Source organism: Passer domesticus, chromosome 1 (assembly GCF_036417665.1).
Source record: "Passer domesticus isolate bPasDom1 chromosome 1, bPasDom1.hap1, whole genome shotgun sequence".
Classification (NCBI taxonomy): domain Eukaryota; kingdom Metazoa; phylum Chordata; class Aves; order Passeriformes; family Passeridae; genus Passer; species Passer domesticus.
In genome coordinates this window covers 73404955-73425914 of record NC_087474.1, presented here as the reverse complement: position 1 = coordinate 73425914, position 20960 = coordinate 73404955, and the positions used below count along the sequence as shown (strand labels likewise).

Sequence of the window (20960 nt, the reverse complement as noted above, 5' to 3'; positions counted from 1 at the left end):
TAGATTGCGTGTGCTGTATCACTGAGTGTGCTTTTTTGGGTGGGTAGGTGAGCTTCTGCATGCAGGAAGAGATACATTTTGACCCTGACTGGGGCTTCAGGTCTCATTTGGTGAAGAAAAAGTGTACCCTGAAAGGAAAAGAGCCACAGGCACTGCAGAGAGGAGTGCTGCTGGGAAGTCGTGTAGGACTCAGGCATACACTGCTTACTCTGGTATTCTTTCTTCTTGTCTTTTAAATGAAAGTACTGCTTTGTAGTTTCTTATGCACCCCACCAAATAATACATTCTCTGTGAAATGTAATGGGAAGTTACTGCTGTAATTAACTCATTGATTGTTTAAAACAATTGCTAATTGTACGTGGTTGGAAAGCTGGGAGGATCTCACTGTCACTAATGTGACTGGATAATTATAGATTTTTCTTTTCATATTTTTTTCTGTAAAACATGTTTTCTTTGCAGTAGCTTTTATTTTTGGCCACCGAACTTTCAGTTCCCATGACTGACAGATACAGGCTACCAATCAGCCCCAGGGCAGGAAAAAGGATGGAGATATTTCAGACCTCAATAGTTCAGCCCCCTTAGGGACACTAGGTAAACAAAGTATTCATTATTTTATGTAATGCATGTATGCTACTGTAAACACATAAAAACAAAGGTCTGTGCAATAGCAAAAAAGTCTATATACCACTGGAAGCATTACCTTTGGGAGGCTTCTAAGTGCTAGAATATGGTTCAGTAGTTCTTCTTTTAGAAGAGGAAACAAAAAAGGAAAACAAATAGCTTGGAAAGCCACCTCTGAGATGCTGTTTCTGCATCTTGGCATAAAAGCCTGTACACTGCCCACGCACATTCGATATTTCTTTTCAATGAGCAGTACGGTTGCTAGCTTTTACCACAAATCCTAGGGAAACTGAAAAATGCTAGCTCTTCCCTGTTCTTCTTCTCACAGCCAGTTAACAGAGCATCTGCATGGCACAATGTGTTGGCACAGTGCTTCTTCCAGATAATATGTCATGCTCCACGCATCCTTTTGCAGCAATGCATTGCTCTCTGTGGATATATATCTCTTCTGAAGCAAATGTCAGTCCCAGGCCTAGGTGTAGTAGTAACTTGCAGCCACTTCTTGCCAAGATACTGGGAGATTTTTAAGCAAATGTGTCTACAAGGACTGACTGGAGCCATCATTAAAAGTAAGCTCCTCTCTTCTGATGTGTGTGTTGCAGCCCTACTTCAGACATGCAGTCAATTTTGCAATACATTGCTGTATCTCAGTTACTTACCCACAGGAAAAATACATGTGTATGTAATGAAACAGGAGCTCCTTCTGAGTCTTTTCTTTAGTGACTAAGCCTCATATCTTTACAGAGGCTTCCAGAACTCAGTGTGGTACAATTACAAACTAGGATTTTCTTCTAGTGCTCTGTGTTTGTTTATGCAGTTTAGCTCTGCTTTAGCTATTGGTATATCTGGGAAGATCTCACTATGTCAGTGGTGCACCACTGTAATGGGCTCATGCATAAGGACTGAATTCTGCTAGACTTACTAGTACTGAGTAGTAGATTTTCCTCACTCTGCATCCATAAAACAATATTAATATCTAAAGTAAGACATATAAGAGGCCTTTTTGCAATATAGACTGCAAGGGAATCATTCTCTTTGAAGAGAACTTTCCATAGTGTGGCCAGAGAGGTTCTAAGTATATGTTTTCCTTTGAAAATTACATCGGTAGTCATGGGTTCACTTGCCTTATACTGAGCAATGCAAAAGACATTTTACAGCAATATTTGCATGTATTTGCATTCAGTTTAACATGGCGGGGGAGTGTAATTCCGCATTAGTCTGTGCATTGATTTTATAGGAGTTTTTCATAGCTTTATGGGGGAAGATAAAGCCTCTGAAGAGTTGACACAGATTCAGTGGGATGTTCTTCCCATCAGACAAGGCAAAAATGAAATTTCAATGTGTACAGGAGGAGAGTTATCAAACAGAAATTGGTCTGGACTGTCTGTTTTAGGAAAGGTTTTGAAGTATTGTGGTTAATAAAAATAAGACTAAAATCACATTTCTGAGTAATGAAGGTGTTCGGCTTGTTTGTCTGCTTTTCAGGGTGAATGGGCTTACAGCATAGCCTCAGAGACACAAATGTTCTCAAATCTTTAGGCTGAGAATGCAGCTGCAGGTGGAGCCTATTTGGCCCAGGAGAAATGTTATTTGGTTGCATTTTTTCTGTGAGAAAAAGAGGGCAAAGGGGGAGGGTGTGGAATCTCTGTACAATATCCTGTGGCCAGAACCAGGTAGCATTATGTTTTTACCAAGAAAGTGCTGTCTCCAAAGATGCCCCATTTCACTTGGTTGAATACATATATATAAAAGACAAAATCTATTGAATGCTTATTTAAATAACTCTTTATCAGTTTGGTGGGTTGGAAGTATTCCTTGCATTTCAATTCTGATATCAATTACTCCCTTCAAAAAGTCTCAAGAAGAAATGAAGATTCATTTTCTTAGCTTAGATCTGTATCTAGTCTTAAATACCCAAAGTGTTTCTTTCAATCCAGCTCTAAGAAGAAAAAGGCAGGGGAAGGTATGACTAAATTATAAAACCTTCAGAACATATACCAACATTAAAATTCTGTATTTGGATCAAAAATTAGTGCTAATGAACAGAAATTAAGATTTTAATGCTTTGCTCTGAGAAGTTATCCAGAATAGAATAAGAGAAAATAGTAATTTTAATTGTTAATGGAGAATGTAACGCAGGAAATTATTTTTGCAAAATGGCATTGATCAGGACTGTAATTAAAAGGCATCTTAAAGAAATGAAGAGAAGCTCAGCATAGATTTAGATTTTAAAGCATGCTGGATTTAGAGTGCTCCAGATGTTTTCTTAGAACAAGCTTCATTGACCTGGAATATCAAAGTGTGCCAGCGTACTCACTGGAGCATTGTTAATGCCTCTGGCTGGGTTTGTTTCAAGATCCTGGGTTTGAATTTCAGTGTATTTAATTTTGTGAGCACAGTAAACTACAGAGAATGATTAATCTACAGAGATTAAATTTATAAAGGTATAACAACCATTCAAACACAAAGCTTTGCATTGTGACATATCTCTATTCTGTTTTGGTTTTAACTAAGTCATCCCATGTGTGTAGATCCATTGATCACTGGAAACCTATTTTTGCAAGGCTTGCATTGTCAAAGATCTTTATCAGCACAGATGTGTTTGAAATATGTTTTCACATTTTTAAAAAGCCTGTGTCTTATCTGACCTGTCATTCCAGGCACCTTTTATAGCCAAAGATACCAGCAAGTGATTCCCAAAATTGAAAAATTACAAGAAAACCTCTGTAACCTGTCTAACTATAACTGAAATTATAGTTAGACAACTACCCATCCTCCCAAGCAGTAGACCATTGGAAGGTATTACTTGACAGAATGTTGGCATACAGTTTTAAACCTTAAAACTAAAAGATGTTGATATTACATTGATATTACATTATCAATGTATTATCATTATGATATTATCTCTCATCTCGAACAGTGCCATGCTTCATGTCAACAGAGGTGAATGAATCAGGCTTGTAGCACCTCCTTTGTCTACTGAGACATGGAAGAACCCCCCTAATCTTTACAAATATCTATTATGCAGAGGCAAAGTGTATTTTCTAAATTGCTTCTGTGATGCAGTTGAGACCTGTGTTCTATATCTGAATAACCACCATCAATTTCAAAATGTGTGAACAAAAACCAAAAGTTTTGGGCATTGTCCTTCATGACTCAGGACCCTCAGAACCATGAGTCTTCCCTAGTATTTTCCTAAAAGCTAACATTCCTTTGGTAAGTGTCCCTGAATGATGTCATTTTGTCAAACCTAGCATGACCAGCTCTGACACTGGACAGTTGTAAGCCTTTGGATATCTGGGGCTATGCACTGGAAATCTCAATGTCTGTGAAATTGTCCCAGTGTTACCATTACTGTGCAGCAAAAATGCTGTGTTACATGTTCAGAGTCAAATGTGCCAGGACACAGCATGTAAAGACAATAGATTTATTCAATCCATGAACTTTTAACAATGAAAGAAAACATCAGAATAATAAGTAATAGTACACAGTAGTTTAAATGAGAGTAAAGAATTTTCTTGATTGATATAGCTCCTCACCTTACTCCTAATTTTTTTCTCCTGAATCAGTCTGCAGTCCTTCCCCCTTCCTTTGTTGTCCAAAATGCCTGCTTCTATTTGTTCTCAGAGGATGGGGAGAAGGCACAGAAAGAAATGAAGGAAAGAGCTTCCTCCTGTGTCATCCAAAGCTAGAACCCCTTTATCTCTCCTTACAAAGCTGTACTTTTTTCTTCCTAGCCATGAAGACACTGCCTTCCACTTCCTCTCCAATATTCCTCAATTTAATATTACTTGATTGTACCTCAATAAGCACATTCCTGCCTTGGAGGCACTCACAGCTCCAGAAGTCCTAGTCCAAAACTCCACGCTTCAAACTTCATATAACTGTAATTACTTTAACTCTGGCACAATTGTCAAAATACAAAATCTAATTGCATGGACAGTGCAGCCTAGAATGGGGAGCTGATGACTGGTTAACCTCCCGTTCACTCTCCTCCACACCATTAGTTTTGTACTAGTCCTTCTATGGACTTGAGGAAACTGATGTTTCAAAAGTTTACACAGACCAATTACTCAACATGATTATACTGCTGCAAATGCCAAATGTGGTCCCATTGCACAGACTCAAAGTAGAACATGCAGCAGAGTAGCATTGCTTAGCAGATGAAGCACTATAGTACATGGAATTTTAAATCCATACTAAATCAGTGACAATGACAAGGGACTACATCAGTATAACCCCACTGATGGGTTAGGTCACTGCAGTTTCTCTGGAGTCTCTGTGTATTAGCTCTTAGTATTGTGTCCTTTTTTTTTCTTCTTCCAGGATCAACTGAATTTCCCAGATTCCTTCTCTCCTCCAGCTCTCCTACTTCTTTTTGTCCCGTAACTAAGTCTCTGTTGGCCAATACCTCTAATCTCATATCTCATGTATTTATTTACTATTCCCAAATGTAAAAAATAGAGCCAAAAATTTCTGAACTGCCAAAAATTTGGATCTGAGAGGATCTGAGCTACAAGTTGTGACCTGCAAACCCCAGTGCTGCTCTGACAGTGACCCAGTAGGAGTTGTGCATTGTGTAAATACAATGTTGTTTATAGCCCTTGCTAGCAAGCCAGAAGCTGATGCCATTCCTTGGTACTAATTAACACGCCTTCTCTTTCTCACCGGCGAGATTTGTGAGAGCAGAAGCAGACTCTTGAAAGATGCTGATGAACATGGTGGCTAGTAAAGGACACCTTATGTTCTTTGCTTCTTTATATAGGCTGCAGGTTTGCCCAACAGGCACTGTGCAATTTCTAAATGCCCAGGCAGGAAGAACTGGCTCATAATTGAATATAGATTCAAATAAAGCTCCAGCACATAATTTCTGTAAAGCATTGGACAAACAATGCCATCTCTCTCTTTGTCATATTTAAGTAATACTTTTACAGTTTTATCTACTTGAATTGTAACCTTTTCAAAGCCTGGCTGTTTGAATAGCACCTTGTTTAAAGCCCTGCCTCATGCAAGTGGAGGTGCTTATTGCAGATAATTACTTATGAATAAGCCTTTGTCCCAAACAGCTTACAAGGGACCAAGCTCAATCCACAAAACCTGATGAAATAAATCAGATGGCATTCATATTCTGTTGGTACTGACTTGACCTGAATTCAACCTGTCTGATATGAAGATGAAAATCATTCCATATCATTATAAAGCCCCTTCAACCATTCATCATCTCTAATTGCTAACTTCATTATCCCCTAGCTAAGCATCATGCCAACTATTCATAATAGCTTTCTAATAAGCTGCTTCATTCTCTAGAACCCATATTCTTTTTTTCTCACCTTGTCTCCCTTCTAAGTCCTGCTTTGGTCAGAAGAACAAGAGAAAGAGCAAAGCAAACACTTGTTCCCCATTAACAGTCCCTGCATTTCCACTTGAAGGCCAGATTGGCCTCACAGAATTCCTATTCCTCTCACATGTGCAGCTGCAGCCAGTGCCCTACATTGTCAGGGCTGGTAGCCTTATCATTTCCCCCTCAGCATGTTTCTGTGCAGACATCAAAAGAGTGATGCCTCGGGCAGGCAGAGCAGTCCTTTGTCATTTAACACATTGCATTTCCCAGGATAGCTGTTTTCTGGCATTCAGCTTGTGGAGGTGGCATTCCCTCAGATGGAGGTGGTTGGGAAGTGATGGAGGAACCTTTATCAGAAAGATTACAATGCATAATTACAAAATACGCATAATTCTGGATTTCTTGAAGTATGGCCAGGGAAAAAAAAATAGTGCCTTGCTACGAAAAGCTTATTTGCAGCTTATAGTGCATGAGGTGTCTCAAGAAAGAAAGCTGCAGGTTCCCTGAGGAAGAAGGCTAAAAGGCTTCTCTGGAGAAAACTGAAAAGCTGTGTATATTCCCATGAATATACACAACTCACCAACCTTTTACTAAAGGGCTGTAGCATGGTCACATCCCACTCAAATATCTTGTCTGAGTGGCTGAAAACTGTTACCCTGACAAGAAAGCTTGGAACTTGCAATTGCAGTATGCAGAAGTGCACTCACACACCACTGAGACTGCCTTTGGTTGTTACCTCAAAGGTGTACAAGTCAGAGGAAGATGCTATTGATTGAATGTTTTAGAGTCATAGAATAACTTCAGTTCGATGGGACATCCAGAGCTCAAAGGAGATCTAATTAGATCAGATTGCTTGGGGACTTAACCTCTTCCAAGCTTGAAAACCAACAGAGACAGAACCTTCCTGGGCAACTTGGTCTTATGCTTGGCTATAAGTAATTAGTAGTCTGAGCTTTAAACTTTAAACTGTTGTGGGGAGGGGAAAATACTTTTTTTTGCAGAAACATGTGCTTCAGTTTGCATTCTTGCATCTCTCGTGAATCTTTTCTCAGCATGCTCTTACATCACCAAACATACTAATCAAGTACTGCCTATGAACACTAAGTTCTTAGTTGCTCGTGGTGATGTAAGGAACATAGATGTGTTTGACCTCTTAGTATACATTTTGGTGATGTATTTCCAGCAATAACCCATAAAGTGATTGAAAATTTCCATCTGCTATTGGCCTCATGATGCACTCAGAGCTTTCCCAAAGTCTTGAAGCAACAAAGTCTTGAAGCCAGGATGCTTTAAGCCCAGAGGATGACTGCTCTAGAGGAAACTTGAAGATCATTAGGACAAAAAGTCTGTTAAAATGTCAGAGTACATTGTATACTGCAGTCCTAAGCTCTGCTGGGGCCCCTTGGAATTTTTGTAATTCAAAGTAATAAAAAAGATCTGCAGTGGGTTTTACCACTATTTTGCTGCATTCACTCCACTGTGAATGAAATGTGTATTGTACTGCAGTCCTTCTAGTTCAGCCTTCAGTCACATTCTTCTCTGGTTTAAACCTCTGAGAAAGCAAAATCCTGCCCTTTGTGCTACTACGTTCCCTAGAGACTAAGGTTTTGACAGATAGACATCATGGATCATACAGGTGAAGAGGTTGAATCTATAAAACCTCCAAAAATTAGCATATATTAGGAGTAAGTTTTTATTTTTTGTGAATAATTTATGCACATGATGGCTAAAATTGTGAAAAGTACTACAGATGTGTTGTTATATATTATGGCAATACATCACTGAAAAAACTGAATTAGATTTTAGCTGTTAATATTTCCTGCTTTTATAAAAGCCCCTAAGAAATTACTAAAATCTAGCCTGGATATTGAGGCTTTAACGAATGGGCAGACATTAAAGAGCTTGGCAAGATTCACATTAAAATATGTTCCAGGATTTCAGCAAAAACTGATTATACAGCTATTTCTTCAGATCCTTCAGCACACTGCAGCTTCTTTGTGTTGACTGCTATTCAAAGTTTTAGAGAGGTAAAAAATGCTTGATATGGTTTTTGTCAGCAAGACCTGTTGATGGTGCATGTATTGTCTGTTGGTGTTGTAAAGCTTGGTTGTGTTAAAACTCTGGGGACCCTAGGAGGATGATCACATGGGACTGATGCAAAGCCAAACTTTTCCCTCCGTGCTTATGCTTCACACCAGTCCACAGTGAAAGTACAAGCAGCGACTGAGGGATAGGGGCTTGATGATGAAAAATAACTGGCCCATAGTAAACAGGGCCTGAAAAGAGTAGAGTAAGAACCTTTTTTTTCTGTTTCTTTTTGGAGAAAATAAAAAGTTCTTCATGCAGATTTCTGTACCATTTGGAGGACCCCATGTTTATGCTTGGAGGAGGAAAGACTTAAAAAGATGCTCGTGATAATGTCAGAAGCTTCTTGCTTCACTTCAGCACTGCTAGCTCACTGGGTGATATGTATAGAAACTATATCCTATTCCTGGGGATTTGTGTTGTCTTAATTTCTAATTTGAGAAAACTGTGAGCACTTATTGAAGGGAGGTGATTGACAGTGTGTGCTACTGTCAGGCCCAGTGGAGGCAGATGCTTATGAAAGCTTCCCCCTACAGCTTTGCCAGCATTTGTACCTTAATCAGCCTTTGCAGCTGCCTCAGTACTCTTGGTTCTTGCATTGTTCATGTGTTATTGCAAAGTGTTTTTCAGTGGTGGAGGAAGTTCCTGAAGGTTGGGAGGGTCTGTTGTTTCAAAGGCACCCTGGAAGTTTAGGGAGGTGTTCATCGGTTTCCTGATCTCTCTTTTCCTTCTCCTTCCTTTATCTTCTTTCTCTTATGGCTGAATGTTCCTTCCCCTCATCTCATATTCCCTACTTGACTCTACCTGCTTGCCTCTTCATTTGTACTTCTGTAGACCTCATGAACCTTTAGCTTGTTCTCACAGCTCAGCCTCTCATCCTCTGTCTGAACTTGGTCAGAATTTGATTTTACTGGACTTGCTGTGTGCCTTTCCCGATGTCTCCAGCCTCCAAAGCTTTTGCACTCTGTGACTGTCTCAGATTGCTTTAAACACACTGGTACTGGAAATCACAGGAACCATAATGAGCAGAAAAACTGAAATTAAAACCTTCCCGTTTTGTATGGCTGCCCCAGTGGTGCACAGGAGACATGGCAAGTCCCAGGCCATTGACCTGGAAACTTTGGGTAAGAGTCTATAACTGTGTTACTGCAAATGAGCTCTTTGGGGCCAAGTCTGTCAAACGTATTCTTCTTCATTTGCTGTTTCCTTTTGTGTGTGAAAGTGTTCCCTAAATGAATGTGCTTCATGCACAGTCATATCCCTGACCTTCAAGTAAACTGTTCTGAACTGCAAGCAACAGATTTAATATGAGTCATTTATAAAGGAAAAAATCCAGTCATCCCTATTATGTGCTGATTGTAACTTCGTCTGCTGTAGGCTGGTGATCTCAGTAGCCAAAAGAGAGTTTCTGAGATAATAACTGTCTATTTAATTGCTTGGAAATAAATCTTTTGGTCTGTCTAGCAATTTCATGCCATGCTCTTACTTTGGATGTATTACTTCTACAAAGATTCCTGCAGTGTGATCCTTCTCCATAGCTTTACCTGAGAAGCAACTTTTATAAGTAGGGATTATCAGCAGGGAGTGTTAGTCTGTACATTCTTGGGGAAGCCATGCTGTTTGATATGATCAGGAATTAATTTAATTAGTTATATAGACAGAAATATGAGGGCAGTTTGTGCTGAGAGCAATGCATTTGCAAGCTGATTGGCTTCACTGCAATTGCCTGTGATGGGAAGTTCAGTTTGACCTATTTTCTTGCATTTTCCTTAAAGCCAGATGACTCAGACCTTTCTGAAGCCAGGGCAGACAGAGCACTGTGTATGGCGCAGTCCTTGAGGGCCTGTGACAGGAAGTCCTAGACTTCTGTGATTTTGTGATGTTCATGCCTGTCCCACACACTCTCAAAGGGATAGAGATTCAGGATATCCAAGTGGCAGTTCTAGAAAGACTAATGTTTTCTCAGTTGATCACCCAGGATTTCCAGGCACTAGCAATGAAAAGTAGATTTTTTTTTTCTCTCTGCATTGTTTCTTTTATTCTTGTCTTGAGATGTGTAATTCTTGAGAAAACATGGAGAAAACCATGTGGAGAAAACCATGCCACCATAATGGCATCCTGAAAGGTGATGACTGTGACCTACTTTACTGAATTTTCTCTGCATTCATGTGTCCAGAAAAGGCTGTTCCAAGTCATAAGTTTATCACAGTAGAATCTTGCTAGGTTCCACCAAGTTTCAAGTTTCTCTATGGCATATTGTAAATCCAGGGCTTCTGCTGTATTTTCCTTGTTATTTTAAGTGAAACACTTGATTTTGTCCAAATTAAGGTTCTTCTTATGAAACAACTGTAATGCACAGCTCTGAAACCCTCCTATTGCCTTCTTTGCTCTACTTTTCAAACATGTGGTTTCACTTGGAGCCAACAAAACCATAAGTGCCTGGTTTTCTATATCTGTAGGAAGCAATATAAAACTAACCCATGAGGTAGGAGCAGTACTGCCAGTTTGTCAGCCAGAGGTGACCAGTGCTTGACTTTATTTACTCTAGAGGCTTGGACTCCTCCTCTGAACCTTCCCCCTCCCTTTTTCATGTCTGGAAGCATTTGTGACAAGAAGAAGTCATATTCAGATTTTTTCCCCCAGGGGCTTGCTAGACACACAGGTACACACAGGCACACTGACTTCTCCCCCCGCTGCGCTTTTTTTAGCAGGCTGTGGGGGAGCAGAACCTTGTGAGGAATTATAGATGCAGCCTGATACCTGACTGTGGGTTTAGTTTTGTGAGGTTTTTAAAAATATTTTTCTGCATGTATATGTAAGACAGCCCTGGGTATGATGGAAGGAAAGCAGAGGGTGGAGAGCTGTTTCTTTATTTATGCACAGAAAGAAAAAGGTATTTTGGGGTGGTGTGGTGTGTGAAAATCCACTTTATTCTCTCAGTGTCAAGCAGGGAGTAACTAGCAAGGAGGCTGCTGCAATGATGTGAGTCTTCAAGTCACCAGTGGTGTTGCATTTTGGTATATGTTAAGGTGTGCAGCTAATGTCATGGAAAAATTCCAATTAACTTGAATAAACACTGGGTCAGGACCATATTTTGTAGTGAATCTTAGTAGTAGAATCCATTGCCACAGTTCCAAACACATGGGGCAAAGCAATTACCAGTGTCAGGCTGCAGTATATATGCTCACATCAACGCTAAATATGATCCTTCCTAAATGGAATTATTAAATTGGCCATGCAGGACTTAATTCATATTCCTCCTTGGTTTCAATCTCGTAATTGCAGTGAGGTTTTTGGAACTACTTTTTGTTAACTTCAAGATGGCAACTAAACTCTCAGTTTAGATCATGTAGGGATGCTACCAAGTCCTGATTCATGCCTCTGCTCTATCCTTCTTCTATTGTCAAGGCAAAAAAGGTTTCCATTCCTCTGAAAGTTATGCAGGATATGCAAAGTGCTCCAAACTGATCATAAAACTTCAGGGCATGCCACATCAAAATTAGATATGAAAACTGAGAGTGGATTTTCTGAGATGGGAGGTAATGACCTTGTTAGGACTGTAGTGACTAATGGCTCTGGTGCTAAGACTTGCAGTAAACTCTGCTACAGCAAGTGCTTCAGCTATGATTTCAGCATAAAGATTGTCTTCCTTTCAGCATCATCTAATGCTAATGGTTGCTTGCTCAGCTGTTTTAGAGCTCCAGACCCCACAGTGCTTCACTGCTGATGTTTACCCTTAGCTTCATCGGGCCTTTGGACATTAATTGCACATAGATGTTTGGGCATTCAAATGGCAGCTCAGCAACTTTCCATCTGTCCTGCTAGGTAGGATGACATCTTCCTTTTTATCCTTAGAAGGCCTTTGCCATCAGTAGTTCTTCACTTTTGCTGCAAACAGGTGTTCCTAAGCTTATGTGTTTTTTATGTGTAACCTTTTCTGTTCACTTTCATCACACCATATGGCATCACATTGAAATAAAGCAGGGCTTCTCCTAAATAAGGAGAGGACTCCATCATGGCAAAGCATATGCACAGGATGTGGAGAGCCTTGCAGGTAGAGGAAGAATGAGATGTGTGATGCTTCAGCAGTATTGCTGAATATAGGAAAGCCAGGAAGGGGCATTTTCTTTCCTTTCTTCTTCCTTCTGTTTGCGCTTGTTTGTGCAGCACTCATCACCTGGGTGATGGCAGCCTTCATCTCTCTTGGGCTGAAGACTGCCAGGAGTAGCTGGGATTGTTGCTTAAGAATGTGTTTACAGCTGCAAAACTAAAAAGGTCATATTCTATTTTGGCCTGCTGGAGTCTCAGGCTGATTCTCCCTCCTCCTTGCCCTCCCATTTTTGCTGATGTGCCATGTAGTAAGCAGAAATACTGTCAGCCTAGCACCCTGGAGCCCCTGCCATGGACCAGAGTCTTCCAGTTGCAGTAACTGCCTGGCAAACAGAAAATATTTGGGTATCAGGTTTGAGTTGTGCACTGCAACTAGAAAGATTCTCCACCTAGTGACAAACTCTTTTGACAAATGTCAGTCATCCTGAGGTGGTTTTGAGGGCATTTTTTTGATAGTAAATTGAAGATGTTACCAAAGGAAGTACTGTGCTAGGGGTTGATTTCTGTGTTGTAGTCAGTGATCAAATTGTACTTATTTCCCTCTTTACTCCAAGCTGATCAGTTTGTATCACTATGTGTAGCACAACATTGATGTATGCATTAATCACCAGAGCAGCTGGTAATTAATTTATTTATCTTTTATCTCTTTTTTGTTTTCACTGGGATGTTTAGTACCATGAGCACAGGAAATAGAAAGGAAAGCAAAATATTTATAAAAAACTGCCAAGTACCAGGGCATCCCCGTGAAAACATCACTGCCTAAAATGGACTGTAAAACATGAATCATGGTGTTTTGGTTAGAAAGACTAAACTGCTGAGAAGAAGTCGTGCTGCCTTGTTAGACTTGCATTTGTCTAGCATTTTTACATGAACAGTGCCATAGCTTGTTCAGGGGAGCACTACAGATCTCCAAGACAACATTTGTACTGAAGAAACAAGGATCAGAGGCTTCCACACAGTTTCTCTTGTCCAGCTGTTTGTGCTGGAAGAGAGAGCCTGTCCAGCCCACACAGAAACCTCATGAATGTTGTTCAGCTGAGGGCTGTAGGGCACACTTCAGAGGTGTCCTGACTGGTATCTTGCACAGTGCCACAGCTTAGAGAAAGAAGAGGGAATCTCCTTTTCTGTAGAGTGGAGAATATAGCTGAAAACTTGCCTGCTTTTTGAGGGCACAGTGTCCCCAGAAAAACTGTTAGCCAAGCGATCTCTGACATGGGAAGACATGGTGAAAGGGAGGGAAAATGGTATGACAGTGTCAAGCCTCAGAGATTTTGATACAGGTAAGAACCAACATCTCAGTAGTCATCTGTTTAAAGGGGATGCTGCTTCCATTTCTTCTTTGTGGACAATGGAACTGGCACTCTCCTTAATGGCAAAGGCTGCAGGGGTGAAAGAACTGAAGGTACAAATGGTTTCCCAAGCTTATAGAAGAAGCAAATGTGGCCTGGGAATAGGATGCAAGCTTGTTGATTCACTGTCAAATAACGAATTATCTGACATCCTGTTCATTGATTTTTGTTGTCCACTGTGAAATCAAATTATGCCAAGGTTTGTAGCTGTGTACTGAAGCAATGAAGGAGTTATTAAACCTTTTTTTTCACTTATCTTTAAAAAGGCAAAGCAAGTCCTTTTCTGCAGGACTACTGTATTACATTCATTTTACATTATTTGTCCTGGAACTGATTAGCAGCGGCAGCTTTCACTGTAATTAAAGAGATCATAATTAAACTTATTTTTGTTTTATGAGCTGTGTCAAATTCAAATTCTCTGTAAGGCAGCTCTTAGGAATGAAGGCAATTTGCATGTTATAGCAAAGAGCATGTTACAGGAGACATACTAGCACATAGCTTCAGGGCTTGTTTGCATTCAAACTACACAGCACCTGGAAGAAAAAATGTACTGGGCTTTCTCCATGATAATTTGGGGCTATTATTCACAAGTTAGTTAATTCCCAGTTGTCCACAAACATGTCAGAGCAGCTGGGCTTCTGCAGTCTCCTGGGATCTGCTTGTAAAACTCAGTCCGCTCTGGTAGTATTTGCTGGTTCTTTCACAGAATGGAGTACATGTGAGGCTGGACTAGAATGTAGGTGATAATCTTTTAGTCTCTGCCTGAGAAAGAAGTTGTTTCTGTCCCTCTCTAAAGGTTGTTTGGGTTGGGGAGATAATACTAGAGTCAGGAAAAAGGCAGTGTTTGGATATGAAGCCTGTTTTCAGATCAAAGTTGATTTTATGGCTTTAGAATCAAATGAGTAGCAAGAGGAGGGATAAATACTGTTGACATAAAATCAAGTGAAACAAAAAAAATTAAGTCTGGAGTGAGTGAATTGTTTGGGCTAAGCCTGATGCAACGTGTTTTTCCTGTTCCCCTTCTCATTTTGCTATAAACAGTAAATCTCTCTCTCAGTAAATTTAAAAAGTGTGTTGGTATTCTCTCTGTGATATACAAAAACCTTCAGAGAACTTTAGATTATGATGTCATAGAATTTGTCTGAAAACCAGAAACATCAACATCACTGTTCTTTAGGCAAGGAGCTGAGATATCAAGAGGTTGTAAATAATTGGTCTGAGGTCACAGAGGGAGGTTGCAAAAGGCTGATGACTTGACCCAGTTTTTCATGTTCTAAGTCTTACCCAATTCCTGAACTACAAAACCAGCTCTGCTGAATGTATGACTCTAGTTTTCTTTCTTAAGACAGGTGAGGCACAACACCCCAAAACTGCCCTGAGACAACAGAAATTATATTCCAGTTCTGAGTTCACCCTGCATTTCATTAACGCTCATATTTCCCAGATTCAGGGAAGCTGACATTTGAATGTGCTTTCCTCTCCTGACCCATTTCCATAATGCAGCAGTACTGAGTACCAGTGACAGTGTGAACTCTAAGCAAGTTCAGAAGGTGAATTATGATCATGTCTTCCACTCACCTAATTATTTTCTGAATCACAACCAAACTGAAGGTGTTCTCAAAGGCAGTGAATAAGTTAGAGGGAATTCCACTGTGAGTGTCTGAACTGCTGTCTGACTGCTGGGGGAATCAAACTCTTCTCAGCCTTTACTTTCCAAATGTGTAACATAGCAAACACCATCTCAGCATCAGACCTTCAAAGGGATGGCTTTTCAGTGCATTAACTCAGAACTACACACTACGCACATTTGGGGAATTCACCTACTTATTCCTGCATAGTTGTGCATTCCCTGTTCTCCTACTATTTATATGAAACGGGTAGGAATTTTAGATGAGCAACACATGCAAAATCAAGTCCTTTGGGGCAATACATCACCTGAGGTGACTGACTCCATTCATCATAAACCCACATACATAGCCCAGTGTATAGGATGTTTGTGTGGCTTGGTGACCAGCATAATTCTTGTGAATGCCTGCTTCAGTCTGTATTTCTGTGAGATCTGATAGCACCTAGGCTGATTTGTGAATTCTGTTGAGAAAAGCAAAGCCTTGCATTTGGTTTCAACTCCCAGGAGTGCCAGGTGAGAAGTCAGACCTGCATCAGAATGATACAGAACAAGTAGGTCAGCAGTTTCATTGTATGCATCTTCTGTGTGCCTGTGTGTGTGTGTGAACTTGAGAAAATGGAAAACCATGGCACTGAATTAATTTTCCACTTTGTCTTCTTTAGCCAGAAGTCTCCCTGACTGTTTCATGTATAGTTTAAGAGAATTGAGGCTGTTTTGTCCTCATGTTGCAGTAAAACATGGGGCAACAATATGTGGAAATGGTAAAGAATTGCAGAATGAGTGGATTTCTTCTAACAGTGAGTGAGGGCTTTGGCTAAAAATAAGGAGAATGGTGTTATTCTTTGCCATGTTTCATCTGCCCCAATTGCACTCTCTTTGCTGAGTGCCTGCCAAACTGATAGCTTGCTGAACATTTAAAGAACCAGCACTCACATTCCTGTAATAGCAGCCAGAATAGCTGAGGTTATCATCTCTTCTTCAGGCTTTCCTTCCCAGAACCTGAAAGAAGCAAGCGTCTTCACCCCCACTCCTCTCGTTCTCTATGTCACAGGCACTGTCCTGAGCTGCTGCTTCGGCAGGTCGGGCAGCTTGGGTTGTTTACCATGCCGTGAAAACACACAGCATTTTGGGGGCAGCTGGACGGTAAGGGATTGACAGCGTGTCTGGCCAGGGATTATAATCTCTTAAAGGCAGTGGGAGTTTTGGAAATGCAGGCAGCCTGGAATGATTAGGCTGTTCTCTAGAGCAGCTGCAACTATGGCAGGAGGCAAGGGAGACAAAGAAGTTCACCGCCTAGATAAGCAGTCACAAAATGTGGCTCAGCCTTTGCGGCTGAGGAGCAGTGCCCCTGCAGGGGCTCTTGGGCCGAAGTCACCAGGCGGTGCCAGCCATTGTCCGTGGCTGCCCTCTTAAGCCCCGCAGGAGCCGGACCAAGCACCTTATCAGGCTTTTATAAGAAGCAAAGCGGGGGGAAATCAAGAATGAAAAGCGGGTGGGGTTGGTTTTGCTGGGGCAGCTGGAGCGGAGTGCCCCTGTGCCCCCTTGAGCCAGAGCCGACGATGGAGAGCCGGGGAGGAAGGTTTGCAGCCCGCTGCCGGACAGTTCTTTGTGTGTACATCGTTCATTCCGTGGGACGGGCAGCGCTGCCGGCCCTGTTGCCGTGCTCTGCCGGCCGGAGGGCGGCGGCGCTGGCAGGGCCGGGCTGTGCCCGCATCCCGCGGGGCCGCGGCCCGGGCGCTCGGGGCCTGCGGCGATGGGGGAGGGCGTGGGAGAAGGGGATGCAGCGGGAGCGGGAAGCGAAGGGAGGGAGGCTCTGCCTCCTGGGTGTTCGCAGGCGGCAAGGTAGCCAAAGGTGTGCCAGGCTCCGCCGTGCCGCCAAATGTGTCCGGCTCCCGCGGCTGGGGGAGAGGCTCGGAGCGGGGACACGCTGAGCATCCTCCAGCCCTGCCCGAGGGATTGGTTAAGGAGCGGGGTCGCGGAGGGCAGGCAGCAAGGCTCAGGCAGCGCTTCTGCCTGCTCTGCCTCCCGCCTCCCCCTCTCCCCCAGCCCTCCCCTTCATCCCTGTTGTGTGTGGCAGCTAAACACCGAGGCGAGCGGGAGCGGATGGCGGATTGCACGCACGCCAGGCAGCCTGGGATGCTGGCTTTTCCTTCTGCTGGCTGCAGGCAGGGCTCAGACATGAGTGGAGAGAAACCTAAAAAGAAAGCTTTCTATCTAGTGAGGATGAAGCCACTGAAGGAGCCCACCAGCAGCACTAACAACGTCTCGTTTGTGATACAGTATCACATAGGCAAGGAGATCAAACACATTTGCAGCAACTGCAGTCGCGGGGAGGAAGCCCGTGACGGTGAGTGCTGCGATGCTGTGCGAGTAGGAGCGAGGCAGGGCAGCGCGTGTGCTTGCCGGGGGTGCGCGGACATGAGTGCGCTCCCGTCGGAGCCTGGGATGCTCGGCTTGCTCCTCCACAGATCCCAGGGAAAGAGGAAAGGAGGCGCGGGAGGAATACGCTGGGCATTGATTCAGCCTGTCGATCAGGGAGATGCCAAAAGAGACGGGTCCCTTCATTTGCCACAGAAGCTTTGTGCTAACAGTTAAGGCACCAACTCTTCTCCTTTTTTCCCATTCCCTTTTCTCCCCAGTTGCTATAGAAAATGCTGTTTGTATTGATTGTGTTTTGTTCCCATTCCTATGAATTTTAGATCAGGGGTTTTTGCCTTGATACATCAACTTTTTCCTTGTCGTGCTGCAATAGAGTTTGCTTGACTCAGCTGAGTATCTGGAAGATCTGGTTTATCGGGAATACCACTAGTGTGATTTTCATCGTGCTGTCAAATGCATAGGGGAAATTGTATTTTTATTGGAATTAATACAGTGCTCTTCAGACAACTGTTCTCATCCCTTCCCCCTCTCCCTTGGGGACTGAGCAAAACCTCTAGAGGGTATTCACAGAGTGACGGTGTAATCAATCACAGGTGTTGCTACAGGTAAGTATATGCTTTTTATGTTTCTAGGAATGCAAATATTTGAAGGCAACAATGACAAATTCTCTGGATTTTGCTGAAGTAAGCTATTAGGAGAAGCTGAGAACTAGGAGCAGCATACAAGCATTGAGGCAAAAAATAGCCTCACAGATGTTACCCCACATTCTTGTTCAATGTTGTATTACTTTGCTTTGCTGTGTGGATTTGCATGTTACTTAGGACTGAAGGCACTTGACTTAGGTCCCTATTAACTGATGTGGTATACAGATCTCATTTTCTGAAGGTCAGGGAAAGACTTTTTTTGATGATAAATGTGAATTTGAAATTGTTATCGTTTTCTGAGCAGAGGTTCTTAGTTGTTGTTGGCACTTCATTTTTCAGCTTTTGACATTAAGGTTAGTATTATTGCTATTATTACCAATAATATTTTAATTAACCAACTCTGCTTTCATTTGCTCCATGCAAACGAACAAAATATTATTTGGGAACTCATGGTTCTTTTCCAACCACAGGCTGTAGTTTAACAAAGTAACCATGTGTTTGCTAATGTCTCTTCAGAATAAGCATCCTGCTAGTGTGATTATAGTTTCTTTGATTAAAAAGCAGCTAAAGCTGAACAGAATTGCTTTTGGTTAATAGGGAGAAGATAGCCTGAGAAGCCTGGAAACCCACAGTGGGTTAAGCACTCTTTCTGCTTATGCTCTACAGCTGAGGGAAGAATCTGATGAATGCTATGTAAATTGTTGAGTGGTTCCTTTCCTGTTATGTGCTGCTACTGAGAGCAAGCCCCACAGATATTAAAGGAAGGGCTTTGTCCAACAGTAGTAGTTACTTTACACTACTAGTGTCGCTTATTTATCCTTAAAAGCAAATTAAGACATTTATAAAAATATGCTTTCCTAGTTTAATTGAATTGACCTAAAACTCAATTGCATCAGCATTTTTTGCTGAGGCTTTTTTGTAACCCTGTACTTGAAATCTTAGCACAGTAAGAAAAGAATATGCTTTCCTCTCTTTTAAGGCACACATGTACACATGGATGCCTATGAATGTATGACTCCAGCTACTTGTACCTCTTAGCAGACTAATAGGTTTGTATTTTAGGGGTTTTCTTCCTTTTCTATGTTAGTTATTTAGCTTCAAACCACTACATACTCTGAGGGCAGGCTATGCCCCTTGGCAGGAGATAATCCAGTAACCCTAGAGAGGCAAAGAACAGAGCAGAGAGGCTCGCAGCCATCAGGCTTCCAAAGCATGCATCAGTCTGGTTTTGCCCCCTTTTTCTGTGGGGTAGATTTCATTCTTCATCATGCAAATGACTTTTAGGATCATAATTTTAAAAGTAACTAATCCCAGTAAAGCCTTAATCTTTTCTCTCCCACAGCATGCACAGCTATGAGTTTCTTTCAGAAAGTAAAGAAACTGTAGTCCCAGCTACACTGCCTGGGGACACTCACTGATTTGACTCTGAGACATTTTTCAGCATTGAAAAATACCAGGGTTTTTTGTTTCTGGTGAATACCGGCTCTAGACCTTTTGCTGTTTGGAGGGAAAGGATGATATAATGAACTGAAATTACACGATGATCATATCAGACAGATCAGGTAAAAATCTGTGACTAGCTCAGATACAGAGAAACCTGTCAGGATCTCAAGATGTCCATGCATCCTCACAGTTGCACAGCCTAAAGAGCACTTAGAAAGGGGACCACTTACTACTTTTTATAAGGGAAATGCACAGCACTTTGCAATGTGAGCATCCACACCCTCCTATTCAAATGATGTATAGTTTATATCATGTCTTGCAGGCCTATAGCTGCTCCAGTGTACCCAAATGTCCTGTGTGGATCCTGTGACCTGAGCAACTATTGTATTTGTTGGAACACGTACAAAGACTAGTATTCAGTCCCTATGGTATAGGCAGATCAGTTGGATACATTGATTTAATGCTGAAATATACTCCAAATCCAGTAATGAGTCCTGGATTCTAGTCATTGTCTTACTCTACATTTTCATTGTTCTACTACTCTAGAAGGAAAATTTATGCTGAAACTGAGGAAAATCCTTCAGATACCACCAGCTAATCTAGCAAAAGGCATGACTTGGAGAATACTAAAAGAGATAGCCATGAAACTGAAGGAAAATATGGAAGCAGGTACTGAGTCATATGATATCTTGGAAGGGAGGACATGTAATTTGGAGAGAAATCAGTGAAGGAATTTGGCAATGCAGATGGGCACACTGAGGTAGGGGTAAAGGGAGTTGGTGTGGATGCAGCATTTTGATGAGGTAAAAAAGAAGTGAGGAGCTCAAAGAGAAGCAGGAGGCTACAGTAATGAGATGAACATGGGAGATGCTTTAACCATTGGACTGAAAAGAATGGATATATTTAATGCTAATTTAGTTGCAAAATAGAAAACAACAAGAGAGGTCTATAAAAGCACCAATACTGAAAGGTTGGGTGATAGAATAACAGAAGTGGTGTTGAAAATGGAGTGGTGAAACTGTACATGAGTGAAGAATGAGATATTCAGGACAGGATGCCAGAGAGGCAATCAGACATGGTGAACTGAACCAAGATGGAGAGGTCAAGTGATGAGAGATATGAGTCACCTCCAGGAATACAAGAGCAATCAGGGCTGAGCTCTGAATGCTGAGGGCTGTGAGGGAGGTGTTGGGAGAAGCAGAATGGAGAAGAGTTGCAAAAGTCCCAAGAAAAAACATACAAAGATTGAGGAGACAACACAGGTTGCTCCAGAATCATGAAGAGGAATGAAAATGTTTTCTGAATGTAAATGTGGAGAAGTGACTGATAATCTAGTAGAGCAGAAGGAGCTAGAACTACAA

At 41.7% G+C, this 20960-nt stretch overlaps 1 protein-coding gene across 10 annotated transcripts in view; it reads left to right on the top strand.

The window, feature by feature from the left end:
* PHACTR1 (phosphatase and actin regulator 1) overlaps window positions 1–20960 on the top strand; it is a 300542-nt gene that overhangs the window by 142456 nt on the left and 137126 nt on the right. Inside the window, exon 1 of one of the 10 annotated variants that reach the window (XM_064424419.1) lies at window positions 14705–14855. The exons of 7 other annotated variants lie outside the window; for them this stretch is intronic. In XM_064424419.1, coding sequence (XP_064280489.1) covers window positions 14828–14855 — 28 coding nt within the window. In that variant the 5' untranslated portion in view covers window positions 14705–14827. Of the gene's footprint in view, window positions 1–14704; window positions 14856–17221; window positions 17481–17816; window positions 18118–20960 lie in introns of those variants that run through there. 2 more of the 10 variants (XM_064424398.1, XM_064424427.1) reach the window with 2 other exon arrangements.